Raw genomic sequence first — 25,837 nt, forward strand, 5'->3', positions numbered from 1 at the left:
TGTTCCACTTGCACCATGGGTTTGCCCCCCACCTAAGCACGTTTCGGGGGGGGGAGCATTTCGGCATTGTAGCATGGCAGCTCCCATTTTACAGTTCAAAGTTGGCTATTTGGATGGAAGAGGAAAAGTTTTAAAACTTTATTTGGCAGCAAGTACTTCCTACCCTCTGTAGTTGTGGTACAGAACAAGAGTGCAATCTCCCTCTCCTATGGTTTCCCAGTAGACCAGACATATATTCCCTCATAGCCTGTACACAGCCAGCATGACTAGCAGCCCTGGACAGTCAAGGATTACTCAGGGATTTGACTAATTCCTTTACAAAGCCATCTTCACACCATCCACAATCTTTATATGTCTTTTTGAGGTGTGGTGAGTGGCCAAAACTGTCTAGATTTGTACGGGACTATGATCAATTTCAGTTTTGATCCCTTTCATAACAATCCTTGCCATAGAATTCACTTCTTCAACAGCTACAACAGATCTAGTCAATATTTTAACTGAGGGGTTTTTTTCCTCATTAAGATTTTTATTAATTTTTTCATGATTTTATACAGTAAGATATAGAAAACAAATGTAAATAAAATAGAAAAATGTAAATAAAATATAAAAACAGCTACAAAAAGTTTCAAAAAATGAGTATGGAGTGCTATCTTAAGGGTTCTTCTAAACAGTTGTTTACCACAGCTTTAATACCTCTTTCTTTTTTATTCTGCCATTTCAAACATATATGTTAAGGGGAATGTAAATTGAGTATAAAAAGCTTTGTGGAGAATGCAAAAGTGAGTGATCCATGAAGAAAGGATTGTGCACATCTACAAAAACAGCTACAAAAAGTAAAAACGGAGTAGAGTCCTCTCTTGAGGCTAGTTCTTAACTGAGAACTAGTTTCTATGATATAGAAAACTGTGTGTGGAATATCTATCTCTTGTTCAGGAGCGCGCAATCTGCAACCATCTCTACAGCATACTTTCCTACAGAGCCCACTGCCTTTTGCCCCAGCTGACACAACATATTCTCAGTTTCACTAACATCTTTTTTAGGAGCTGGGGACCCTGATATTACAATATCATGTTAGGACTTTTCATAATTGGATGTACTCAACTCAAACTTCTACAAGCATTTCCAATCCAATCTCCAACTGCCCTGCATTTCCCCAGAAGACAAGGAGATTCAGGTTCTTTCCCAGTGTGAGCTTTCTGTCCTCATTCTGGTCCCGAAAAAATATTGCGCCAATTAAGATATTTCATATGAAATGTTTGCATTGCCAGATTCTTTCTATACACAGGTGTTGCCTCAGACTGACAGAGATGCCAGTGAATGTTGCTATTGCTGTTATTTGGAAATGAATATGTAATTACTTGAGGAAGAGATTTGCAGCGATGCTGGGAAGAGCTTCTGCCTTTGCCAGGAAGGGGTGGAGAACTAGAATGTAAACAGCGCCATGGGCAAAATCTGGTAGTGGTTCAAAGTGGCTGCCAAGCTGTAGGTGTAAGTTCATGTAAAAAAAAAAAGGAAGGCATTCCTGGGTGAGGCAGAGAGAGCTCCAGGATGAAGGCCCAGGACACTGGCCTGCCATAATTCCCTGACTGCAAACCAACAGATGCAGCTGGCTTATTCTGAGTTATGGCACTGGTCTATCTCAGCTCATTCTCTCCATTTTGACTAGCAGCAGCTTTCCAAATTGTTGAGTCAAGAGTGACTCCTCCCAGTTCAGCCCTTTCCTACAGGAAGTCTTTCAGACTGGAGGTCCCAAGTGACAGACCTGGGGGCTGCTGCATTAAAATATGCCCAGTTCTCAACTGGCCATTATAACTTTAAAAACTAGTACCTGAGCTTGTTCATTTCCTCCTTCCTTCCTTTTCCCTTTTCCTTTTATAGTGGTACCTTGGGTTACATACGCTTAAGGTTACAGACGCTTCAGGTTACAGACTCTGCTAACCCAGAAATAGTGCTTCAGGTTAAGAACTTTGCTTCAGGATGAGAACAGAAATCGTGCTCCGGCGGCGCGGCAGCAGCAGGAGGCCCCATTAGCTAAAGTGGTGCTTCAGGTTAAGAACAGTTTCAGGTTAAGTACGGACCTCCGGAACGAATTAAGTACTTAACCCAAGGTACACTGTACGTCATCTACTTTTGGTTGTTTTTGATTGATCTGTGAAACTGCTCTGGACCCTCAAGCCTAGGGGTCAAATGTGGACAAACCCCTCAGGATTCTTTGTAACCTTGGCATCTTCTCCAGGCCAAACCTCACAAAGGCCCTGCTGTGCACCCTCCATGAGTCATTTTGCCTGTCCAGAAGGTGTCCTTGCAATGTGATAACTTCTTGCTTGCCTGAAGGAAGTGTACAATGAGTACACATCCATGCAATGCGTTGGTGGGTAAACTGCAGGCCTCTAGATGTCACTGGACTACATCTCCCATCATCCTTCACTCTTGGCCCTGCTGGAACTGACGGGAGCTGAAGCTGCAACCTAGCTCAGTTGGCAGAGCAGAAGACTCTTAATCTCAGGGTCAAGGGTTTGAGCCCCATGTTGGGTGAAAGATTCCTGTATTGTAGGGGATTGAAGACCCTCGGGATTCCTTCCAACTCTCCAACTCTTCCAACATTATTAAAAACTAGTTTAAATAATTAACCCTATTAAGAGCATCATTAAAAATCTTAAAACAATTTAAAAGCGCAGTAGAAAAGGGGGGGTACCCTCAGAAACCCTGCCAAACGTATGTTGGCCCAAAGGCCAGTTGGAACAAAAAACAAATATTGAAATGTTTTTGAGACACGGGCTGCATTTGAAGTACTTGTGTGAGTGTTAACACTTCCCAACAAACTTGTAACAATTACCTCAATTGCTTTTGTTGTGCTACATTGCTAATGTGTAACAGAGACTTGGTTGGACATGGCAGATCAGCATGTTCTTGCCACAGCTTGTCTGCCAGGTTTCTCTTACACACAGCAACCCAAGTCTTGTGGGCGGGGAGGCAGTTGCAGTGATTTTTAGGAGGTCATTAGCTTGCACCAGGCATCCTATTGGGGAGAGGCAGTTTTCTGAGTGCACGTTCTGGAAGTTGGGCAATAGGGGCAGTGCAGGATTCCTGCATCCTTGGTGCAGCAGCAGGACTAACCTTCCTGCAGTTTCCCTGCCTGAGCTGCTTCAGGTCATGGTGGATGTTTTCCTAGAGACACCTAGCTTGGTTGTCATGGGGGATTTTAACATCCATGCTGACACAACCTTACAACGGGCCACTCGGGACTTCTTGGAAAGCATGGCCTCCATGGGGCTGTCCTTGAATAAGTTTGGCCCAACTCATAGTTGCGGACATGCCTTAGACCTGGTGTTCATCTCTATGGATGTGGGTGATCTGACACTAAGTAAAAGCGAAACAAAAGAAGTGTCATGGTCGAATCACTTCCTGGTGCAAATGGACTTCTCCACGACCCTTCCTCTCTGCAGGGAGGTGGGACTGATTCAGATGGTCCACCCCTGCCACGTAATGGATCCAAATGGTTTCCAGAGGGTGGTAGGGGCTGTCTTATCCCATGTCAATGGCCCTCAGCTGATTCCCTGGTAGCCTGCTAGAATGCAGGTTAACCAGGGCTATCGACTGTCTGGCTCTGAAGCACCCTCTCCGATTACATGGAGCCTGGATGGCCCCATGGTTTACCCCAGAGCTGAGGGCAATGAAACAATCGCTGAGACAGCTAGAGCACTAGTGGAAGAAAACTCATTCTGAATCAGACCTAAAACGGGTTAGAGCTCAACTTCGAGCCTACCAAGTGGTGATAGTGGCAGCAAAGAGGAACTTCTTCACTGCCTTCATTGCATCTGCAAAGAACAGCACCAGGAGACTCTTTCAGGTGGTTCATAATCCTAACCAAACCACTGTCAGCATTGGGGCCTGGTGAGGACCACAAGATCTCCTGCAATAATTTTGTTTTTTGCACTCAGATTCGGAAAGAGGTAGACTCTACCATGGGAGTAGGACCGGGGCAAGAGAGGGCTAGAGCCCTGTCTAGCCAAGTTGCATGGGATCAATTCCAATCTGTTACCTCTGAGGATATGGACAGGCTCCTTGGACGAGTGAAACCGACCACCTGTCTACTTGAGCCTTGCCTATCCTGGCTCATAAAAGCGAGCCGGGAAGGGCTGGGTGATGGGCTCCGCAGTGTGGTGAATGCTTCCCTCTGTGAGGGAGTCTTCCCAGACCTGCTTAAAGAAGTAGTCATCAAACTGTTTCTTTGAAAAAACATATTTGGACCTGGCCACTATGGCCAACTATTGCCCGGTCTCAAATCTTCCATTCTTGGGGAAGCTGGTTAAGCAGGTGGTCGCTGAACAACTCCAGGCACACCTGGAAAATGCGGATTATTTGGATCCCTTCCAATTGAGAGTCAGGCCCCATCATGGGACTGAAACTGCCTTGGTCGTACTGGTCAATGATCTCTGGCAGGCTAGGGACAAAGGTGAATGCTGTTTCCTGGTTCTGCTGGATATCTCAGCGGCTTTTGATTCCATTGATCATCCTTCTGGACCATCTAGAGGAGTTGGGAGCTGGGGCCACATAGCCTCCAAGAAACAACCTTGTGTTCTATGTCTCTAGTGCAGAAATGTGCAATCTGCAAATCTCACATGGGCCACAACATACCTGCTCAGCTGACGAACACCCACCCCCACCAGCATCCCAGCAGCAGAAGAAGATTTTGGATTTGATATCCCGCTTTATCACTCCCCTTCAGGAGTCTCAAAGCGGCTAACATTCTCCTTTCCCTTCCTCCCCCACAACAAACACTCTGTGAGGTGAGTGAGGCTGAGAGACTTCAGAGAAGTGTGACTGGCCCAACGTCACCCAGCAGCTGCATGTGGAGGAGTGGAGACGCGAACCCGGTTCACCAGATTACGAGTCCACCGCTCTTAACCACTACACCACACTGGCTTGGGGTGAAGCTTGAGCAAAGCTTGGGGGAAAGCTTGAGGTGAATCAACATTGGGATTGGAGGGGAGGGAAGAGTTAAGCAGCTGAGGAAGGGAAAAGAGGGCTGGGAGAGAAAGGGTATGAAGTACAGATGTGGTACCACTCAATCCTCCGAAAATCAGTGGGAGACTGTATGTTATGTGATGGTATACCTGGATGGCAAACTTTTGGTATGCCTGATTGTTTGGGCTAGCAATTAGTCATGCACAAAAAATCTGAAGTGTTCTGCTTTTGCCAGAGTTTTACTGTGTTCCTGGGACTCAATGTAATTTTCACTCATTTGGGAATCTCATATCATATTGAATTTCCTCCTTGCAATACACATATGCCTTCAAAACACAAGAAAATGTCACCAAATGCACAAATGCCAGAAACAAGCTATATTTGATAATGGAGGGGGAAACAGCAAAATGGGAATAGGACAATGGAAACCCCTGCAGGTGATATTAAGGCATATTCGTGTTTTTAGTACTGTATCCCCATTTAGCAGAATGGATTCTAAAGGCAGGTGATGATAGCTAGCCAAAGAAGTTAAGCTGTTGGTCCGTGCCTTGTGCAGAATTTGAATTCAATCACTTTACATGACAGTTGTAATTAATTACTTAGATCAGAGAATATTTAATCCCATTATGAGGTTAAACTGTCTTAAAAGTAAGATAAGGAATTGTACTGTTTGCATAAAATGATCAGAAACTAGTACAGAGTTTCACTGAAGACTTATAAAGCATAGCTATATACTTTATTATGATCCAGGGCACTGGGAATCAAAAAGGCACACTTTCCTGTGTCATATTTACTTGTTCATCATTCTATAGAACCAGCCCCTTCCTCTCATGTCTGATATTCTTCACACATCCACCCTACGCATTCCCCTTTCCCCATTGCCACAGCATCTGCTCCTTGGTTAGGTCTTCTGATCCTGAGTGACACCCCTGCACCTATTTCATTTCAGTTTAAGTGGGACCTGTCTGCTTTCTCTGCGTGAGGTTCCTTCTCTGTCCACCCGCTTCTCCGCGTGGTTTTCCAATGCCTCTTATTGTTGCACGGATTTTAAAGTACCAGTGACCCAATCAAATTGTGTCCAAGAATTGACAGACGCAGCAGTGGAGAAAAAGAAAGTGATGTTTATTGCTGAGCAATAACAGACCCAGTGGAATCGTTTCCAGAGACGGGGCACCCCAGATCTAGTGCCCTGAGGCTTTATACCTGAGTACATACATGACCTAATCGAATACAATCACATACGGCAGCAAAAATAAAACCAATGAGCGCATTCAAGCCTTGCCCCTGATCGTACAAAGATTTCCCTCCCAACTTCTGCTTTCTTCAGTCTGTACATCAGTCCGACTTTTCCCCTGGTTTATGGTAAGAAAGGAGAAAGGAAACCTAAAGAGAAAGGAACTGTATTTGGCCGTTTCACTGTTGATAACGTCTCCTACGCAACATCTATTATACAGGGACATATATGTTTTAGCTTGCTTGGGACCCTGGCTGGACAGAAGGAAAGTGACAGCACATCAGATTTATTGCTTCCCCCCTTTTGTTGGCGAGGCATTTGAGGACATAAGAAGAACAAGGGGAGAGAAGTGGGGCAGAGGTCGATTTGGATTTTCCAAAACTAAGCATTTTGCTTTTAGCTGTGCAGAAGCCTTCATTGTTCAAGCATGGATTATGTAAAAACATCATAAATATATATGGTTATATATGGATATGTGGATAACTGATTATATGGAAAGCATAAAGGTAAAATTCATCCAGGTGGGCCTGCTTCATTATGTCTTCCCTCTTATGTCTTCCCTCAGCAACAGGAGCCACATTTTCTCTGCAGGGTTTCACACCAGCTTCCCATAGCATCCTTCTCCCTTGCAGTCTGCACATGGAAAAGTGTCTGGGATGATTTGAACCTCTGAGGTGAAAACATGCTTATCGTTCTCAGGTCCTTTGAAAGTTACCTGGAAAAGAAATGGCAGTTCTGCTCAATACAGTGGCACCTCGGGTTACATACACTTCAGGTTACATACGCTTCAGGTTACAGACTCCGCTAACCCAAAAATAGTACCTTGGGTTAAGAACTTTGCTTCAGGATGAAAACAGAAATCATGCTCTGGCGGCGCAGCGGCAGCAGGTTAGCTAAAGTGGTGCTTCAGGTTAAGAACAGTTTCAGGTTAAGAACGGACCTCCGGAATGAATTAAGTACTTAACCCGAGGTACCACTGTATGTTCCTTTGCAGAGAGCTGAATGGAGCAGGATTAGGAGTTTATAGCACAGAGCTATCAAAGAAATGATGGATGCATCTTACTGCAGATTTTAGAAGCAGCGCTGAATTGCAGAATACTTTGTGCCTATTTATACAGTTGCACGACAGTCTTGGAGCACTTAGTTTCAGTTAATATTAAAGGGAATCTAAGTTCAACAGTTAATGTACATAAAACCCGACATTGTGCACATTCAGCAGCCTTCATGGAAAATGTGCAGCCCGTGTTTCTAAGGAAAAAGCTGTGCAAGAATGAGTCAAATACTCAACTAGAGATTATATTTACCTCAATAAAGAAACCCTTCCATCCAAGTAATGGCTTTGACAATTCTGCTTTATAAACACCTGTTCCCTGCAAAGAGATAAGACAGAAGAAGGTGCTGAGAAGCGAACATGTAATATTAAGAAATTATAGAATGTTCATTAGTGTGAATTTGAAGAAGAATGAGCTGAGGTTCCTGGTTTGTGTCTTCCAAGGATAGGGAAGAGGGAACAGTGGTGGAGGATGGCCACAGATAACATAGCCTTTCTTTCCAGGTGACCTTAAACCACTCTACATATTTCCAAGGGCTCTGACATCCAACCTGCTTTGTTACATAGAGTAGAATAGGTTCTCACTCCTGCCTTAGATAATTCAGCTGTCTCTAGCTGGCCCTTGGGATTATCTCCAGGACACCCAAAAAAACCAAAACCCACACCTCTCACCAGCTGTGCTTTCCTCCCCACTTGGAATGTTTCCCCCTGACTGGAATGTGTCCTTGAATTCTGATAATGCTTCTTGCTTGCTTCGATGGAGGATAGAGAAAGATGTGCGAGTGTGAAGAAACTAGGCTACTGCACAATGGTAGAATTCACATTGATTGCTCTGTTGACTTTTGCCTCTGACCCTGTGGCTTTCTGTCAGAAAGAGGTTCCTCACCCCTACTATGCGTGTAGAGACATACTCCCCACCACATTAGGGAGCCCTACTCCCTAGCATGGGTGATTTTACAACTGCAACATAAAGACAATGTTCTTCTGCTAGGTGCAGGGGAATGTTTTGGGTAACTCAGACAGTGAAGGAATCCCATTTTATTTATTGGTTTGATTTATTTCTTACCGATTCATTCAATTAATGTCCCACCCTTCCTCCTAAAGGAGCTCAGGGACTCTCCAGAATGGCCCTTCTGTCCACATGCTTACTGGTGAACATTAGGTTCTGCTCATCCAAAATGAAGTACCAGCTGTGGCCTTTCTGGTGCCTGTTGTCATCACCCTTCGCAACCAACAGGTTTCTGTGACACACACCACACAGAAAACCTAAATGAATGTGCTGATTTGCAAATCTGCAAATATTAAATATCTTGAACAGAAGTCCAACTTTAAAGGAAGACATTTATTTCCCATGAATGGCTTTCGTGTTTGTCTGTGTCTTTAGGACCCTTGACATCCTCAGCTTTGTGAAGAAACTAAGGAAATTCTAATCCTCTTACCACTTTAACAACATTGCAATCAATCCAAAGTGCAGGATTCACAATAATAAGGGAAAGCCTAAGTTGCCTGAAGTCTCGCCTGAGAATGAGAAGGGAAAGAAGAGATGTGGCCTGAGCACAGAATAAATTGTTTTGTGGAGAAAAGTACTATCAACAATATATATATTTTTAGTTCACTGTTTGCGGCACAAGTAATCATGTTATTTATGGAAATTAAAGTTACTGCTTATTATACAAGGTTACCCACCCATCAGGATGGTTCTCTAATACAGTCAACCTGATCCAAAAGGTTCCAGAGTATCCATAATAACCAACTCAGTGATTCCTTTTGAATCTTTGTTAGTAGGATTTCTGGGGGGTGGGGGGCGGAGTACAGGGCTCCGCCTGCACTTTAAATATAAAGCAATAGCATACTTTAAACACCAATACTCTCTCCTGTAATAACCCTGGGGGCCATTGTTTGTTAAGAGATCCCCATTGCCCTCACAGAGCTAGACTTTTCAAAGTGCTTTAACCATCAGTCTCTTTTCCGGGAAATTCTGGGAATTGTAACTCTGTGAAGGGAATATGGATCTCCTAACAACTCCCAGGACATTTAACAAACTACAATCCCCAGGATTCCTTGCCTGGGCTGTGTGTGGAGCCATTACAGTGGTACCTTGGGTTACAAACACTTCGGGTTACAAACAGTACCTCGGGTTAAGAACTTTGCCCCAGGATGAGAACAGAAATCACGTGGCAATGGTGCGACGGCATCTGGAGGCCCCATTAGCTAAAGTGGTACCTCAGGTTAAGAACGGTTTCAGGTTAAGAATGGACCTCCGGAACGAATTAAGTTCGTAACCCGAAGCACCACTGTACTGTTTAAGTTGGTATGATGCTGTTTTAAATGTGCAGCGCAGATGAGACCTAGAAGTTTGCGGAGCTGCTCTCTGCTGACTCATAGAAGCCAGTGGCTTGCTTGCTTCCTTTCAGGAAAATTTAGTAAGCTTTAAGAAAGACACCACCTCAGGGGCTTTTTTTGTATGTAATGTTGACTTTGTATATTACAGTGGTACCGCGGGTTACATACGCTTCAGGTTACATACGCTTCAGGTTACAGACTCCGCTAACCCAGAAATAGTGCTTCAGGTTAAGAACTTTGCTTCAGGATGAGAACAGAAATCGTGCTCCGGCGGCACGGCAGCAGCGGGAGGCCCCATTAGCTAAAGTGGTGCTTCAGGTTAAGTACAGTTTCAGGTTAAGTACTGACCTCCTGAACGAATTAAGTACTTAACCCGAGGTACCACTGTACTCCATATATTAATGAATTATATAAGATATATCTGAAAGAAGCCTACTTGTTGGTGAGCCATGTGTCAGAAAAGAAACATCTAGTTTTTAAAGGCTCCTGATCTGTGGAGAGAGAGATGATGCCTTTTCCATTTGCCTAGAAAAAGAGAAAATAGCACAGAATTATCAAGTCTTCCTCCAGTTATCACCCATTCCTATTATCCTCCCAAACAGGAGGTGCAGAAAACAAATTTGTTTCCACAGCATATTTAATTCAGCAGCAATCATTGCTTTAACTGGCTGTGTCATGCAATGCCATATGTGAGATCAAACCAAATAGTTGCCACATACATAAAGGAAATGGAGAACCTTGAAGTTTTGCTTGTGTTTTCAGGCTACGGCCATATTCACCCTACATTTTTAGGTGTACAGTGAATATTTCTTCAATCATATGACTAAAAATGCAATGCTGGAATGAGACAAATGTGTGAATTGTGCATGTATACTCATCAGGGCCAGGAGTAACTGCAGCTGCATGTGAAGTGTTTATTCCTCGCAAACTGAGAAAAAAATAATCAAAAACATCACACAAATGCACCAATACTTATCAGTACCATTCTCACCTGGCCTTTTTTCCCCTGCACTGAACCACTATGTCTGTGTTAAATCACTATGACTAACTTTAATATTTTAAAGAGTGGATACACTTTTAAAAACTAGAGTGATCAGCATCTCCTTCTTTTTGCCTGTATTATGGTTCAGTATATGGAGAATGTTTGGAATGTAGCACTTATTACAAATTGAGAGCCAGTATCACACCGTGGCCAGATTGCTAGATTTAAATCAGGAAGATGCACTTCCAAATTCCTGCCCTGTTTAAGGAATGAGATTTAGGTTGGCCCCTTAATTACACAGCATCTCTGCCTCGCAAAAGGAGCAAACAGATCTCCATCACATTTATGCACACTAATCTATACATATAGGGGAAACCTGTGTGCCTGCTCAGTCTGTTATTTGGGTTTTAAATGTAAGTGGGTGAATCAAGGCCCCGAACCCTTTCTTCTTGGGTTTCTTCTTTATCTTAAAATGGCACTTGACCCAAGCTCTCCAGATAGAGGACACCAGCAAACCAAAAATAGGACTGCCTTCTCTAAAATTGGGCACAGGGACCCCTTAGTGATCTCGAGCCATTCTGTCTCTCCCTCCTCGCTTCCTCTCCCTCTTTCTTGTGGGGAGATCTGTGCTCAGATTTCTCATTTTAAAAAAAACAAAACAAACAAAACAAACCACAAATGCAGCCTGGAAGGGGAGGCAATTTTTAAAAAATTGTGTTAATGAATGTTTTGCCAACACGTTCCCGTCGCACGATTTCCACAATGAAAATCTCTTTCAAAACTGCTTATTGAAAAGCAATCATTCAGATGTCCTGCACCTGTGGGGCTTAAAAGCAGATGGGCTAGTGTGATTTCCATTCATGAGAACAGCCCGGTGAGAAATGATTTAGCTGCCTGCGCAGAGCATCACAACACCCATTGAAATCAATCCCACTGCACAGTTGTGTTTACGTCTTCTCAATGGCAACAATGCCCACATACAGGAAATACACAAAGCGAGATCCTCCCACAGTTTTCTCTTTGCCCATCATCCAAATGTATCTCACCAAGCTGTTGTAAGGATAAATGCTGGAAGATCTACACTCCCCTCAGTCTTCTTGAAGGAAGATGCTCTATCAGCTGAGCTATCCCAGTTATTGTTCCCATCGCACAATTTCCACAATGAAAATCTCTTTCAAAACTGCTTATTGAAAAGCATACAGTTATTATCCCACATACAGTTATTGTTGCCTGATGACCGTCTACTCTATTCTGAACTTAAAAATGGAAAGTGTAATGCTGGTGGTCAACAAAACAGGTTTAAAGACTGTCTCAAGGCAAATCTTTAAAAAAATGTAGTATAAACACTGACAACTGGGAAATACTGGCCTGCGAGCACTCCAGTTGGAGAACAGACTTTACCAAAAGTGTCATGGGCTTTGAAGACACTCGAACTCAGGACACAAGGGAGAAACATGCTAAGAGGAAGGCATGCTTGGCACATCCACACCGTGATCAACTCCCACCCAGAAACCAAGGTCCCCACTGTGGAAGGACGTGTGGATCCAGAATTGGCTTCCACAGTCACTTACGGACTCATTGTTAAAACCGTGTTTATGGAAGACAATCTTACTCATCTACGAGCGATTGCCAAAGAAGATTGTTCTCATCATTTACTGGTAAAAGACAATATTAAGCAAGGCCTGTTTGCATATAATCATAACAATCAGTATTTCTTTATCGTTAGTATTTTATTTTATTTCAAAATTCAAAGTTACATTTTGTCACCCAACAGTTGTAATCCTATTCTACATTATTAAGGACTTCCTGTTCACCCATCCTTGATGTTTATAACCAAGATTGCAGCCAAAAGAATTTTTAAATTCTGATAGCTTCTTAGGAATCTTGAGCTCGACCGAGTATCCTTAGTGAAGGACCACACTTAATTTCCGTCTCTTAGGGACAACATGGATTCATGGCTTGGTCTAGATTACAGAACAAACTTCACGACTGATTCTTGTCAATTGGTACGTAAAAGAAGACATGTATTCCTCACCTCAGACCTGTTCCAAGAAATTTGAGGCATGGTCAAATTCTGCATGGTGCTGAGATAAAAGGCTCTACACGATTCAAGGATAGATGCTCTATTCCATGGTAATAATGTTATAGCGTGATTAGTGTTCGGGATGAATCTGCAGTGCAACAGAGAGGTTTTTACAAAAATACCTTCCTTGCAATAGTCTAAGGTAAAGCAATGACATGTTTCTTCTAATCACAGAAATTTGACTTTTCAGAGTTTTTCCTCCTTGGAAAGAATGCACACATATAAATATACAAAGAAAAAATCATTGCATCATCATTCAAAGCCTATGTGAATTGTGCAGCAAAGATCTGCAGCTTTCTTCACTGGCACTATTGTTCATATTACACAAGTGGGTTCACACAACAGCTGAGGCTCTGCTGTGCTTTCTCAGTATTGTCTCTCATCTGGGGCTCAAGCCATCTGGTCATTGCCTGTAACCAGAGGAATGATCTCATTGCCTCGAAAAGGACAGTCTGGTAATCTTTTGCAGCATGAACTCACCGGATATATTTCTTTCCTGGTAGCTCATCAAAGAAATAGTACGAGTCATCAGGCAGGAAGAAGTCATCTCCTGTTGATAAGATCATGAGCAGGGTCCTATTTTGGTATCGTTCTTTATATTCTGAGGATGGAAAATTTAATGTTAGTTTAATGGGCAACACATGCAGTTCTCAAGTTGCTGCTCTGCTTATTTACATCATCAAAGGCTGGTAAGATTGGAAAACAAGAGAAATGGAGTAAAGATCACAAATCCCTAAAGAGCTGTAAACATTCTTTGGACAGGTGGGAACAAAAATAGAACTGGAAAACATGTTTAAAAGCCTTATTGTGGCAAACTAAGCCCATATTATTTTATTGTGGGGGCCCATGGCCCCTAGGAGTTGGCTCCTATGTCACAAACTCATAGTCTTCAGCCAGGATTTTACAGCTTGCTGCTATGCCTCAGATGAGGAAGGTCCTAGTTTATAGGATTGAGGGAAGGTTTCCAAAAGGAAAGTGGAAAAGGGGAGAGGACTTGATCTGGTTGACCCATTTCTTATCCCACTGCACGCCGACATATTTTCAGTGTTCTCCCTCTGCAAATATTTCAACGTTTTCACATATTTTTACAAGAAACAACAATCACTATTCAACAACCCCCTAATCCTCACTCCACAGGAACACCAAATGGCCCTTTAATTAAATGGATGCCATGCTCTTCAATGTATCTTACATGCATTATAAGGTAAAGGTAAAGGGACCCCTGACCATTAGGTCCAGTCGTGACCGACTCTGGGGTTGCGGCGCTCATTTCACTTTATTGGCCGAGGGAGCCAGCGTACAGCTTCTGGGTCATGTGGCCTGCATGACTAAGCCACTTCTGGCGAACCAGAGCAGCGCACGGAAACGCCGTTTACCTTCCCGCCAGAGCGGTACCTATTTATCTACTTGCACTTTGACGTGCTTTTGAACTGCTAGGTTGGCAGGAGCAGGGACAGAGCAACGGGAGCTCACCCCGTCGTGGGGATTCGAACCGCCGACCTTCTGATCAGCAAGCCCTAGGCTCTGTGGTTTAACCCACAGCGCCACCCGCGTCCCACATGCATTATAGTGCCACCAAAATTCCCTGGGGCTGCCCTTTCCCACTTATCCAATCCTTTCTTCTGCTACCATCTGATTCACCAGAGAAATCTGAGATGGTAGGAATTGCTCACCAAACGGATCAACATGTGAAGTTAATTCCTGGAACCGTGGGGTGTCCAACTGCCGAGTTAGATTCATGACATAGAAATGATACAATGCAAAGCCCCAGCCACAGTATGATCGGTATTCATGATGCCAGTTCTGTAGCAAAGAAGTCACAAATGAATTCTATGTGCACATAGCAAGTGTCATATATTAAGAACCTGAAGTTCTATAGTATGGAGGACAAGATTTATTCAACTCTTTATAGCAGGGCTAGGCTCAGAGGCATACCTAGGGTCCCTTGTGCCCTTGTCAAGGAGCTATATTGGTGCCTCTCCCCAAAAAAATCTCAGAAGCAGGCGAGGTTGCCTGGATAGGAGGAAGGTGCCTTCTTAGGACTAGACAGGGCACCCGCACTGCTCTCTGCCTGGAAGCCGCTCCAGGTGTAGGGCGTTCCAGGTGTTGTGGGAGGACTCCAACACCTGATAGGTTATTTGGTTTGGTTTCACCTACCCCTAGGTACACTTCTGACTAAGATGATAAACACAAAACAAAACATGCCAATAAGTTATCCCTATCATACTGCCAACAGTCAGTACCTATGGCTTTTTTGGTTATTTACTTAGGTTTCAACATCACATTTGTGAGTTCAGTTTTGCAGCTTGAGGGGAAGCTTAGATAGGCTAGTTTTAGCCTTTTAGTTTAAGTAATCCAGAATGTGTTAAGGCAGACTAGATGTTCCTGCTATTTCCCCCTTTTGTCCCCCTTAAGACAACAATCACATAAACAGTATTGTAAAACGTAAAAATAATATTCACTCAGAATACTTGTTGAAGAGTATCAGATACAGCAGCTTTGTTCAGGCAGGCTTAAAATGGTAATTCAGTTACTAAGACATACTTAATGTCTAGCTTAAAATGTAGTCTGATCTTAGAGCTCAGACTAAACAGATGTTTTCACATTGCTGGCAGAATGGAAAGAAATGGAGAGGAGGGTGTGCCCAGGCAGGTCGGAGAATATATAACTATGCCCTCCCCATGTCAGGGCACAGTGGGGGTATCTCTCACAGAGTTCTTTCTGGTAAGTTTACAGGAAAATTCTGTGAATTTCAGCATGTCTTGCAAAACATTAATTATTGATTTGACTGCATTTTAAATATTCTACACTTTGTCCCTCCCCAGCCTCATAACCAAACAGCTGTTAACCAACCAATATTTGGGGCCAGGATATTTGAAGGACCATTTTCCCTCCACAAATTTGCCCCCCTCCCCCTTACAATCATTGGAGGGATTCCTCACTGTCCCTTGCCTTCAAAAGCATGGCTGATTAGGACACATGACAGGGTCTTTGCAGCAGTGGTGCTGAGGCTGTGGAGTGCCCTTCCTCAGAAGTTTCACTGGCTCTCACACTTGTGGCCTGCCTGCAAATGGCCAACATATTCTTATTTGTCCAGAATACTATGAAGGAACTATGAAGAAGACTCAAGACTAAGTACACACAGCTAGTACACCATCCTTTGAACAGATACTCACCTTAACAATATTCAAAAGATCATAGATAATTGGAATAAATGACTCAACTCTCTTGTCCACAGCTGCTACCAGCCAGGTGGCCCAGCCACGCTGCAATAAAGACATAAAGCAAAAAGATGCAGAGGTATTCAGTTCCCACTGGAGAGCCCAAACATGGCATGTACAGGGGAAATGGGGATGAGCATGCATAGGGCTAATTCTGGTGTGCCGGAAATCCAATACAGCACAGACCTGCAGTTCATACCTACCTTGGAAAGACCAGCCACTGTGAACTTTGTGATATTCATCATTCCACCGGATTCTTTCAGCAGAAAATCTGCTACGGTGTCCATGCCACGCACAGCTGCCTGCACACAAGAGAAGTGGATTATAGTCTCTAGAATTTGAAGGAGATGCCTTTTCAGGCTTTTTTCTTTGTCTTTTTCTACTTTTTTATTGTTGGTATGCTTTTTCTTTCCCTCTTATTTTCTTTTCTCTAATTTTTTGTAGATTTGATGTATATGTATGTATGTATGTATGTATATTTTATATATGTATGAATTTGAAGGAGATGCTTGCATTGGGTTTGACTATATCATTCTATCAGCATGGCATAATTTAAGTGCCCTCAAAAGGTGTTTCATCTTCATGACTTTAATATTCATTATGATTATTTATTAAATTTGTTCGCTGCTTTATCTTGCCCAGAGCAACGCAAAACGACTTAAAGGCAAACAGACAATAAACCCCACATAGATACAAGAGGAAAGAGAAATACATTAAAAACATCCCACCCACTTCTAAAAGGCCCTGGATAGTTTAAGGCCAAAGGCCTGGTTATAGAGGAAAGCTTTTGCCTGGCACCTGTAGTGAAGGCGCCAGGCAAGTCTCTCTGGGGAGAGAATTCCACAAATGAGGAGCCACTGCAAAAAGGCTCATTCTTGTGTTGCCAGCCTGCAGACCTCTTGTTCCAAAATCTCAATGGGAGATTGTAGCAGCAGAAAACAACTAATTTACCTGCTCCCAAAAGATAACTGAGGGACGCGGGTGGTGCTGTGGGTTAAACCACAGAGCCTAGGACTTGCTGATCAGAAGGTCGGCGATTTGAATCCCCGCCACAGGGTGAGCTCCCGTTGCTCGGTCCCTGCTCCTGCCAACCTAGCAGTTCGAAAGCATGTCAAAGTGCAAGTAGATAAATAGGTACTGCTCCGGCAGGAAGGTAAACGGTGTTTCTGTGCGCTGCTCTGGTTCGCCAGAAGCGGCTTAGTCATGCTGGCCACGTGACCCGGAAGCTGTACGCCGGCTCCCTCAGCCAATAAAGTGAGATGAGCGCCGCAACCCCAGAGTCGGTCACGACTGGACCTAATGGTCAGGGGTCCCTTTACCTTAAAAGATAACTAGAATTTACTTAGCCATTCTGTAAAGGTGAAAACCTCAAGGGGGTATCCTTAATCCAAATACATTCAAATGCCACCATGCCCCTGCTCTAACATTCTCCTCCATGGGCCCATACATCCTCTGCCATGCCTCCTCTAGGCAACCACTACAAGTGCACCCCTGCATGGGCAAGTGGACACACACACACACACAACCACCACCACCACCACTGCAGAGGGCATGGGCATGTGGGAGCAGTGCACCTGGAGCATAGGAGGTGAGGTGCATCTGCAGAGGAGAAGGCACGGCCACGCCAGAGACACCAATGGCATAGTCTTTGCGTCCAAACCTGTGGCCTGAGTCCGCCATCTCACCTCGCTTCATGGGTGGACCACCTCTGCTGGATTCTGCGATGCGCAAGCTGGTTTTAAAAAGTGAAAGATATGTGCTCTGCAAATGTTACAGTAACTCTGCCAGAGTTAAAGAACATTTCCCAGAAGGATGGCAGCATGTGCCTGGCAGCCAATACAGAGAGCCAGAGTTACCTTCACCATTGGAAACTGAATCAGCACGTGTGGAGGCTCACTCTCGTCGTTCATGAACTTCCACCACGAACAAACAAGTGCTGCATTTTCAATGCTGTTCTTGCACATTTGCAAAGGGATTGTCTAGAAGCAAAATAAGAGAAAGATGAGTATGTTTTTGGTTGAGGCATCCCATCTGGACCCCTAGTACAGCCTGAGAGGTCTGACTTAGTTCACAGAGAGGGGCACCAGGTGAAATAGGAAGGGAATTAGCTATCACTTGGACAACGTACCGGTAAGTTCAGTTCTGTTGATGGATGGGCTGTTCTGTTTAATGTTGCCAAACCTGTCCAACAGACGATATCTCCCCTACCCCCACAAAAAATCCTGCATTTCTTTCATTTACACATATATTTGGACTAATCAGTCCTCAGTAACCATGACTGCGAATTGAAGAGGCACCAAACACAACCTTTAGGAACAGAGGTCTGGTAAGGCAGTGTCAAGTGGCTTTCAACAAGCCAGGTCATTCACAGGGCAGACACAGACATGGAAGGCAATCAGCTTTTTATTAGCAGAAAATGACAACATAGCAATGTTCCTGGTTCATCTTAGCTCAGTGGAGGTGTTGAAACAAAGCTCTAGGCATGCCCTTCCCCCGCTGGCCTTTTACTCTGGACCCCACCCAAGCAGATAAAGGTGGTGTTGAAGGGATAAGCTCCTCCTCTGGGCCTGTCTGGCCCATTGCTCAGCAATGTGCATGACACTTCTCCAGTGGGCAGGGGAGAAGAATCAACAGGACTGGGACTGTGCATGTACACTGTGACTCTCAGCCTCTAATCGTGTCCTGGAATGCCCTCCTTCTCCTGACCCCTCCCCTTTGATTGCTCAAGTCTCCTGCTTCTTTCAGCTCCCAGTTCATCCCTTCTGCTGATTGCTTCTTGGTGTCCCACCACCAGTCTCTGGCCCCTACGGCATCATCTGCAGAGCCCTCCCTGGAGGGCTCTTGGGTGGGTGGCTACCAGCTCTCCTCCTCATCCAACCAGGCTCTGCCATCCACAGGCCAGGATTGTTAAACTCCTAGTGATAAGGAGGCACAGTTGCCCCATGTACAACCCACTGGGAATGCAGTGGGAATCCATGGCTCCAGTATGTATCTGGGGAACATGCTCCTGCTGCTCTCACCTTCACCTTCTCTAAGGAGGTGAGCCCCACATGACTAAGGAGGTGAGTCCCACATTTTAATTCTAGTATTTTGAACGACATCTATGAAAGAGATGGTTGAGTCTTCACATATTATGAAATATAATTAGCTTATACAGATAGGTTATTGGACACACTGCATATTTCTGCTCGATTTTGCTCTGAGACTTCCCTCAGAGTGAAATTGGGGAAAGAAAATCTGTAGTAGAAGTTTCCAATGGGAAAATGTGACAGCCACACCTGTTTTCCCATTTCCACCCAACCAACTGACTCCTGACTCCTACATGAGTTTGAAAGTCAGTGTGGGAAGTTCCCAGCATGGCTAAGATCCTAGAGCACGTACCTTGTAGGTGATTGGCTGGTTTCCAATCTGCCCCAAAAGTGCCGCACAGCTTCAGAGACAAAACAAAATATTAGTCAACAGCAGTAAATGCCGTGTGGGATCAACAGGCAATGATGCCAAAGAGACCAGAGTTAATAGCTCTGGGTAGCTTTGGAACAATCATGACTATGATTTTAACACTAAAATCAAGGCAAAGACAGAATTCAGGCAATATATCCAATCTTGTTTTAATTTATACTTATTTATTAGGGGGCTGGGGAAAAGATGAACTAGGATATGTCTTTGGAACATAGAGAAACTGTCTTGAATACAGTGAGCTGGATTAATTATCTTCAGTCCATTTTTGTTTCTGGCTGTTTTATTAGCTATAACTTTTTTTTTCTCCTGCAAAAACACTCACAGGTTGAAAAATACAGAATTTATTAATGTATGTGGGATACGCAACATATTTAAGTCTGATTAATGTATGAAGGGGTCAATACCACAGAGCAAACTGTTCTGCCACTTCCACTCACCATCGGAGGAACTAGGTATTCAAGGCTTTGTTCTCCCCCAGTCTACCTGAGAACCTCAATGTGTGAAGAGGTGTAAGCTGGTTGCTCCAGCTCAGACTACATCACTCTCATCAGCCACTCTTGAGTTCCTATACCAATAATTTGGGAACCACTATATAGCTGCCTCAAAGAAATCCTGCTTTGCTTCAGAGAAGCCCCAAATCATTCTGAGGTATTCCTCCTCAGCTGGAGGGTTGTCCAAGTTTGATTTACAACCCTCATTCCCCACCAGGAAAAGTATTTTCTTCAAGTATTTTCTGCCTTGCAGTTCTCTATCCTTGTAGGGTTGCTAATTCCCTTAACAGTCTTAACAGAGCACAGCAGAGATGGTGCCAAATTCATTGCTCAGAGGTCCCTCCAATTACTTACGACCCAGATGATTTTGCTAGATTGACAAGGTCATCAACACTCAAATCTCGTTTACTAGACAGGTCATCATTTCTTCCTATCCCAAGCATCAGGAAACACGAGTTATTCATTTTTCGTTCCTTTGACACAACGATGATCAGCTCATGCCACCAAATTGGGTTAGACAATTCAGACTCTGAAAAGGGATACACAGAATCTATTCATTGGGGGATTTGGCCTCCATTTCCCCTTTGAAATACATTTTCCACCCAGGAGGCGTATTTATTTATTTATATTTATTTATCTACGTAGTAGTAGAAAAGTAACAAAATGGAAACAGAGTGTAAGATAGTGTTTGGTATCATCATTCCATCTTACATGTGTGAGTGAGTTCACTGTGATGACATGGCTCAAGAAGTAGGCTATGTTAGTAAGCGGTGAGGAGGACAGTGTTAATGTTTTTTTCCTCTCTGAATGAAGAAGACATAGAAGTCTCAACGGAAAGCAGTGCAGCAGTAAATGGGCTCTCTGAATGGAAGAACAGATTGCAAGACTGAATGAGAAACCGGCATGGCCCAGTATAGCAAAGTACAGGCTGATTACAAAACTGGAAGTGCGAAAGATACAGGATTTGATTTAAAGCAAGAAGCTGCATTTTTCTAAGTGAAGCTGAGACTGTGCTTGGATAAGCATATGTTTTGTGAATGTGTGTGTGCATTCTTTTATCCTCTGTTCTTCAGGTAAAAACTTTTGAATATTTAAGGAATGTATTGACCATACTTTACAGTAGAACCCTGTGTTATGGATGGGATCTGTTCTGGAGACCCGTCGGTAACACGGAACTGATGCAAGCCAAAGCGCCATGTCTGCGCACATGCGTGGCACAATTTAGTACTTCTGCTCATGTGCAAAGCGCGATTTAGCACTTCTGTGCATGCACGAGTGGCGAAACCCGGTGTAACCCATTCCAGTACTTCCGGGTTGCTGCGGGACGCAACATGAAAACACATAACCTGAAGCAGACGCAACATGAGATATGACTATATGGGAGTCAGTCTTACATATGTTTTAGCTTCTTAGCTGTTAAATATTGCTAGTCTGCAACATCCTTACATCCCACAGTACAGATCACACCCACCCAGCAGCCACCTTCCCGGATTAGGCTCCCTGTGGAAATGTCTTCCTCTGTATTTCAAAACTGCTGCTCTCACCATTCAGCCACTTCAAGGAGGTCATGTTGAGGGTATAGATGCCCACATCAGGCCTGTCTTCCTTCTTTGTGACAGTGTAGTTGTAGTGAGGGTCATACTCCTTGACGTAGTCATCCAGGGCTTTCTGCATCCATCCAGAGGGCAGGCAGGCTGCCAGGAGGAGAAGAGAGAAAGCAGCATACATGGTCAAGCAGGTATAGTTCCCTTGAAAGAGGTACCTGACTTTGTTCAGCAGCACTTCTCCCACTTCAGATCACAGTTGCTCCCAGCAGGAAAGTTCTACAAGGCTTGGTGGTGTATGCCAATGCTTTCATCTAGAGCTGTTCTCTCCATGAATGTCACAACTTTCTCCATCATTTATACAAGTCTCGTAGCAGGGAGGGCCCTGAATCACATGGCCAAGACAGCATTTATGCAGATTGATCTAATGAGCACAGGAAGTAATTCTGCCAGTTATTCTTCATTGATTTCCAGTCACAAAGCACCCTCCCACTTATCCATTCAGGCCTGTAGCCAAACTTCCACAGTTTCACTTGGGACATTGGTTCACCTTCCCTTTGCACTTTTTGAAAAAGAGCTTTCGAAATGGTAAAATGACATCTTCCAGTTAACAACTCACAACTTGCTTTTTAGAACTGAGTGGGAGATGTTTTGAGAAACTAATTAGCAGCAAATGCTCCTCTTCATCTGAAGTGGTGGTAGTCCTGTCTCCCTTTACTTACTTGATCTGCTCAGCAGATCTCAGTGGAGAAGCTGGTATAATGTGGGCTGGTTTACTGACCGAACCCAAAGAGTGCTCACTAATTGTTCCTCGCCATCTTGGAAAAGAGTGACAAGTGGAGGGCCATAAGGTTCTGTCCTAGGCTCATTGTTGTTCAAATTTGCAGATGGCACCTACTGGGAGGGTTGCTAATGCTGCAGAAGACAGAATCGGGATTCAAGATGACAGATTGGAGAACTGGGCCGAAACTAATAAAATGAATTTAAATGGAGCAAATGTAAGGTTCTGCATTTATATAGAAAGAACCAGTTGTACTGGTCTTGCCAATAGTACGTGCGAAAAGAACCTAGAAGTCTTAGTAGACTACATGCTTAACATGAGTCTACAGCGTGATGCAGCAGCTGGTGTTACTCGACAGAAGTATAGGATCTCGATCAAAAGTAGTAATAGTACCACTCTATTCTGCCTTGGTCAGACCATGGCAGACTGTGTCCATTTCTCGGTGCCACAATTTAAGAAGGATACAGTGGTACCTCAGGTTACATACGCTTCAGGTTACATATGCTTCAGGTTACAGACTCCGCTAACCCAGAAATAATGCTTCAGGTTAAGAACTTTGCTTCAGGATGAGAACAGAAATCGTGCTCTGGTGGCGCAGTGGCAGCAGGAGGCCCCATTAGCTAAAGTGGTGCTTCAGGTTAAGAACAGTTTCAGGTTAAGTATGGACCTCCGGAACGAATTAAGTACTTAACCTGAGGTACCACTGTATTGACAAGCTGAAACGTGTGCAGAGGAAAGCGACCAAGATTATCAGGGTCTAGAAACCAAGCCATATGAGGAATAGTTGATGAAGTTGGGTATGTTTAGCCTGGAAAAGAGGAGACTGAGAGGAGATATCAGGCCTCCTCCTGCAGCTGCTGCCACCGCGGGAGGGCCAAAGAGACCTCAGCCTCTAGGAGTTGGCTCCTATGTGTGGGAGAGTTGTTTTGAACATTGTAAAATCTGAACATTTTAAATAAAATAAATGGAGATACAAGAAATATAGGTATCTTGACACTGCTTCTTCCCATTCATCTTCTGGTAAATTTCCCCTTCCATTTCCTTTTTTTGGGGGGGAGAGGGAAGTGGTGACAATTTCCTTCTTCATAACGAACCTCTCCAGCATTTGAGAGGGGGAGACTTTATGTGTCTCCTCTTCTTAACCTAGTAGGCAGTTTCGGTGCCGCTCTATCCCTTGAGCCACTGTCTCATCTCTGTGGTTCCTCCCCCTTCTGCTCCAGGTCCTCTAGCTTGTGCCTTACCCAGCATGTACCACAGCAGAAGAGAGTGTTGACAATAACAAACAGCAGTAGCAAGGGGGGGCAGGAATCCTTGGCTGTGTCACTTCTCTCCCCCAAGACCACGGGCGCCAAATATGGGGGGCCGTGAGTGTGGATATTTTCACCCCTTCCCATTGCAAGAATCTCCTGACAATGTTTTCAGAAAGGAGGGGGCAGAAACTGCTTTTCGCTTCTTCCGCTCCTGCCTGACTCTGTTGGAGTCTGAGTGTTATCTCTGTAAGTGATTAGATGGCTGAGTGAGAATTGTAACTGTTATGTACTTAAGTTCTCACCCTGGGCCAGCAGGGGGATACTGTAGAAAGTTTTCACTCAGGTCCGCATATGCAAATAAGGAATTTAAAGTGACGTTCAGTGATTGGATAGTTACAGAAAGTTGTTACTGTTGCTTTGTAGTTGAGCTCTATATAAGTAGGCTGGCTGAACCCTTCAGTTCAGTTCTGTTCTGGCCTGTGAATAAACAAGAGCTGTCTGAAGAATCACTGTGTCATCTAATATGTTCACCCACAACTTAACAGTAACACTCATGCAGTCCAGTAGCCTCTTTGAGTTTTTAGTTTGCAGTAGCTGTTAGACAATAAAGGAGTTATGCTTCAGAGCTTTCTTCCGTGTTATTCATACTCTGCTGAGTTTGGTGCTCACAATGGACAGTTGTGGGTCCAGTGCACTTAGACCTGCTTTCCAGGAGTGGAAGGTCTCTGGAAGTGCTCTCCAGTTCGCTGGCCCAGTCGGGGCAGAAGAAGTTGAGCCCAGTCGTTGGCATTGGCTCAAAGGCGTACTGACAGTGGGGGCCAATCCCCCCCCCCAATCCAAATCAGAGTGCCGGCCCCCCAACTTCTGTGACAGCTGTATGCGCATACTGCAGGGCATGCATGCATGGTACATTGACGTCATGTGGCCCCTGTACCCCTTCAGTAACGGGGGGGGGGGGCAAGGTGGCACATGTGTCTGGGAGTCGTACCACTGCTGACATCCTTCCCACTCCATCCTCCAGGTGGCAGTGCCTGAGGCTGCGCTGTGGAGCCACAGCGAAGGGGTGGAGCAGAGGGAGCTGGTCACTGAAGCTGCTCCACACTCAGCTCCATGCTTGGCTTTCTCCCCCCTCCTCAATTTTTTGGAACACTGGAGGGTGGCCTCCCCCCCCCCCCACAAAAATATTGAGGGAGGGGAGGCAAAAGAGCTTGGCCCGTAAGAGTTGGCAGCCCTGATCAGAGGTAGCCCTGATACAGGCTGGTTAGCCCAGTCTTGCATCTACTAGAATAAAGAAATATTCAATTATGAAGTGTGAGATGTTCTTGACAGAACCAAACAGCTCCACCTGGCTGATGAGGCGCCATGACAAATTTAAAATACAGAATTGCATTTACACCCTGTGAGATGTTACGGTAAATGGATTGGTTGTTACTGTAAATAAACCACGACTCCTGTGGTTTTGTTTGGTTTGGTTTAATTAGCTGTAATCTGACATGATGACTGAAATTGGATAAGTGCTGGGCATAAAGTAACTTCATTAAATGTTGTTTTCTGAAACTTTCCCTAATTTCCTCTTCTTGAACAGCTTTCTTGTTCAGTTGTTAGTTAGGCAATTTGGCCTTACTGTAAGGTGATTATACCATTGGCTGCCCTATGTTTTTCAGAAGTGCTGCCTAACAAACCTTCCCTCACCACACACACACACACACACACACACACACACACACACAATCTTTATTGGTGCCACCCCAGACAAGACCACAGAACAAACTGTCACAATACCCAAGGTTCTGGGACAATGCTCTTCCCACTCCCACACATTATTTCACATTTTTGGAAGCCTTGCCCTTCCCTGTCCCAACCTTATAACTGCATAACTGAGGAGGTCCACTTACTTCAGATTTTTCTCCTTTGATTGACATACAACTTCAAAACACAATGAAATGGCACCAAGTTAAAAAAAAACAAAAACCCTGTAAGAATACCTACCTGGCAAGAATCATATTATCTTTATCAAATGTGGAGATGTGAATAGTGACCTGGATAAACAAAAGGGTTGTATGGAGGGGGCCTCATTCAGGATTCACATTTAAAGAGTGCAGCATTTCAGGCCAGGCAGATAGATAGATAGATAGATAGATAGATAGATAGATAGATAGATAGAATTTTCGTTGATCCTAAAACCTGGGGATTATATTTTCTCCATCAATACAGATAACTTTGCTTCCCTTGCTTTGTTGCTTTTTAATATTTTATATTACCATGCCATTCTTTCTTCTGTCCTACCAACATGCTCTCTACAAACACTTTGCCTCACTGTGCTGAGACTTCCTTTGCATCCTCACCAATCCCACACACCCTCAACCCATCACCTAGCTTGTTTTAAGCATTTTTATGTCCACCCCTTCTACTGCCTGCTTTTCTGAGTGC

The 25,837-nt window shown here is 44.1% G+C and overlaps 1 protein-coding gene across 1 annotated transcript; it reads right to left on the bottom strand.

Annotated features, from left to right (window-relative positions):
* Nucleotides 1-6,117: 6,117 nt before the first annotated feature.
* On the bottom strand, nucleotides 6,118-21,890 carry LOC114589217 (autocrine proliferation repressor protein A-like). The gene is made up of 13 exons (XM_028715405.2): nucleotides 21,377-21,890; nucleotides 20,187-20,361; nucleotides 19,264-19,312; nucleotides 17,739-17,861; nucleotides 16,086-16,184; nucleotides 15,838-15,927; nucleotides 14,335-14,464; nucleotides 13,142-13,262; nucleotides 12,614-12,749; nucleotides 10,033-10,121; nucleotides 8,693-8,771; nucleotides 7,507-7,572; nucleotides 6,118-6,917 (listed from the first exon to the last, which is right to left on the bottom strand). Exons 1-13 carry the CDS (start codon nucleotides 21,558-21,560, stop codon nucleotides 6,798-6,800), a joined length of 1,461 nt encoding a protein of 486 aa, XP_028571238.2. The 5' UTR covers nucleotides 21,561-21,890; the 3' UTR covers nucleotides 6,118-6,797.
* Between the last annotated feature and the right edge of the window lie 3,947 nt (nucleotides 21,891-25,837).

The sequence above is a fragment of the Podarcis muralis genome, chromosome 2 (assembly GCF_964188315.1).
Source record: "Podarcis muralis chromosome 2, rPodMur119.hap1.1, whole genome shotgun sequence".
Taxonomy (NCBI): domain Eukaryota; kingdom Metazoa; phylum Chordata; class Lepidosauria; order Squamata; family Lacertidae; genus Podarcis; species Podarcis muralis.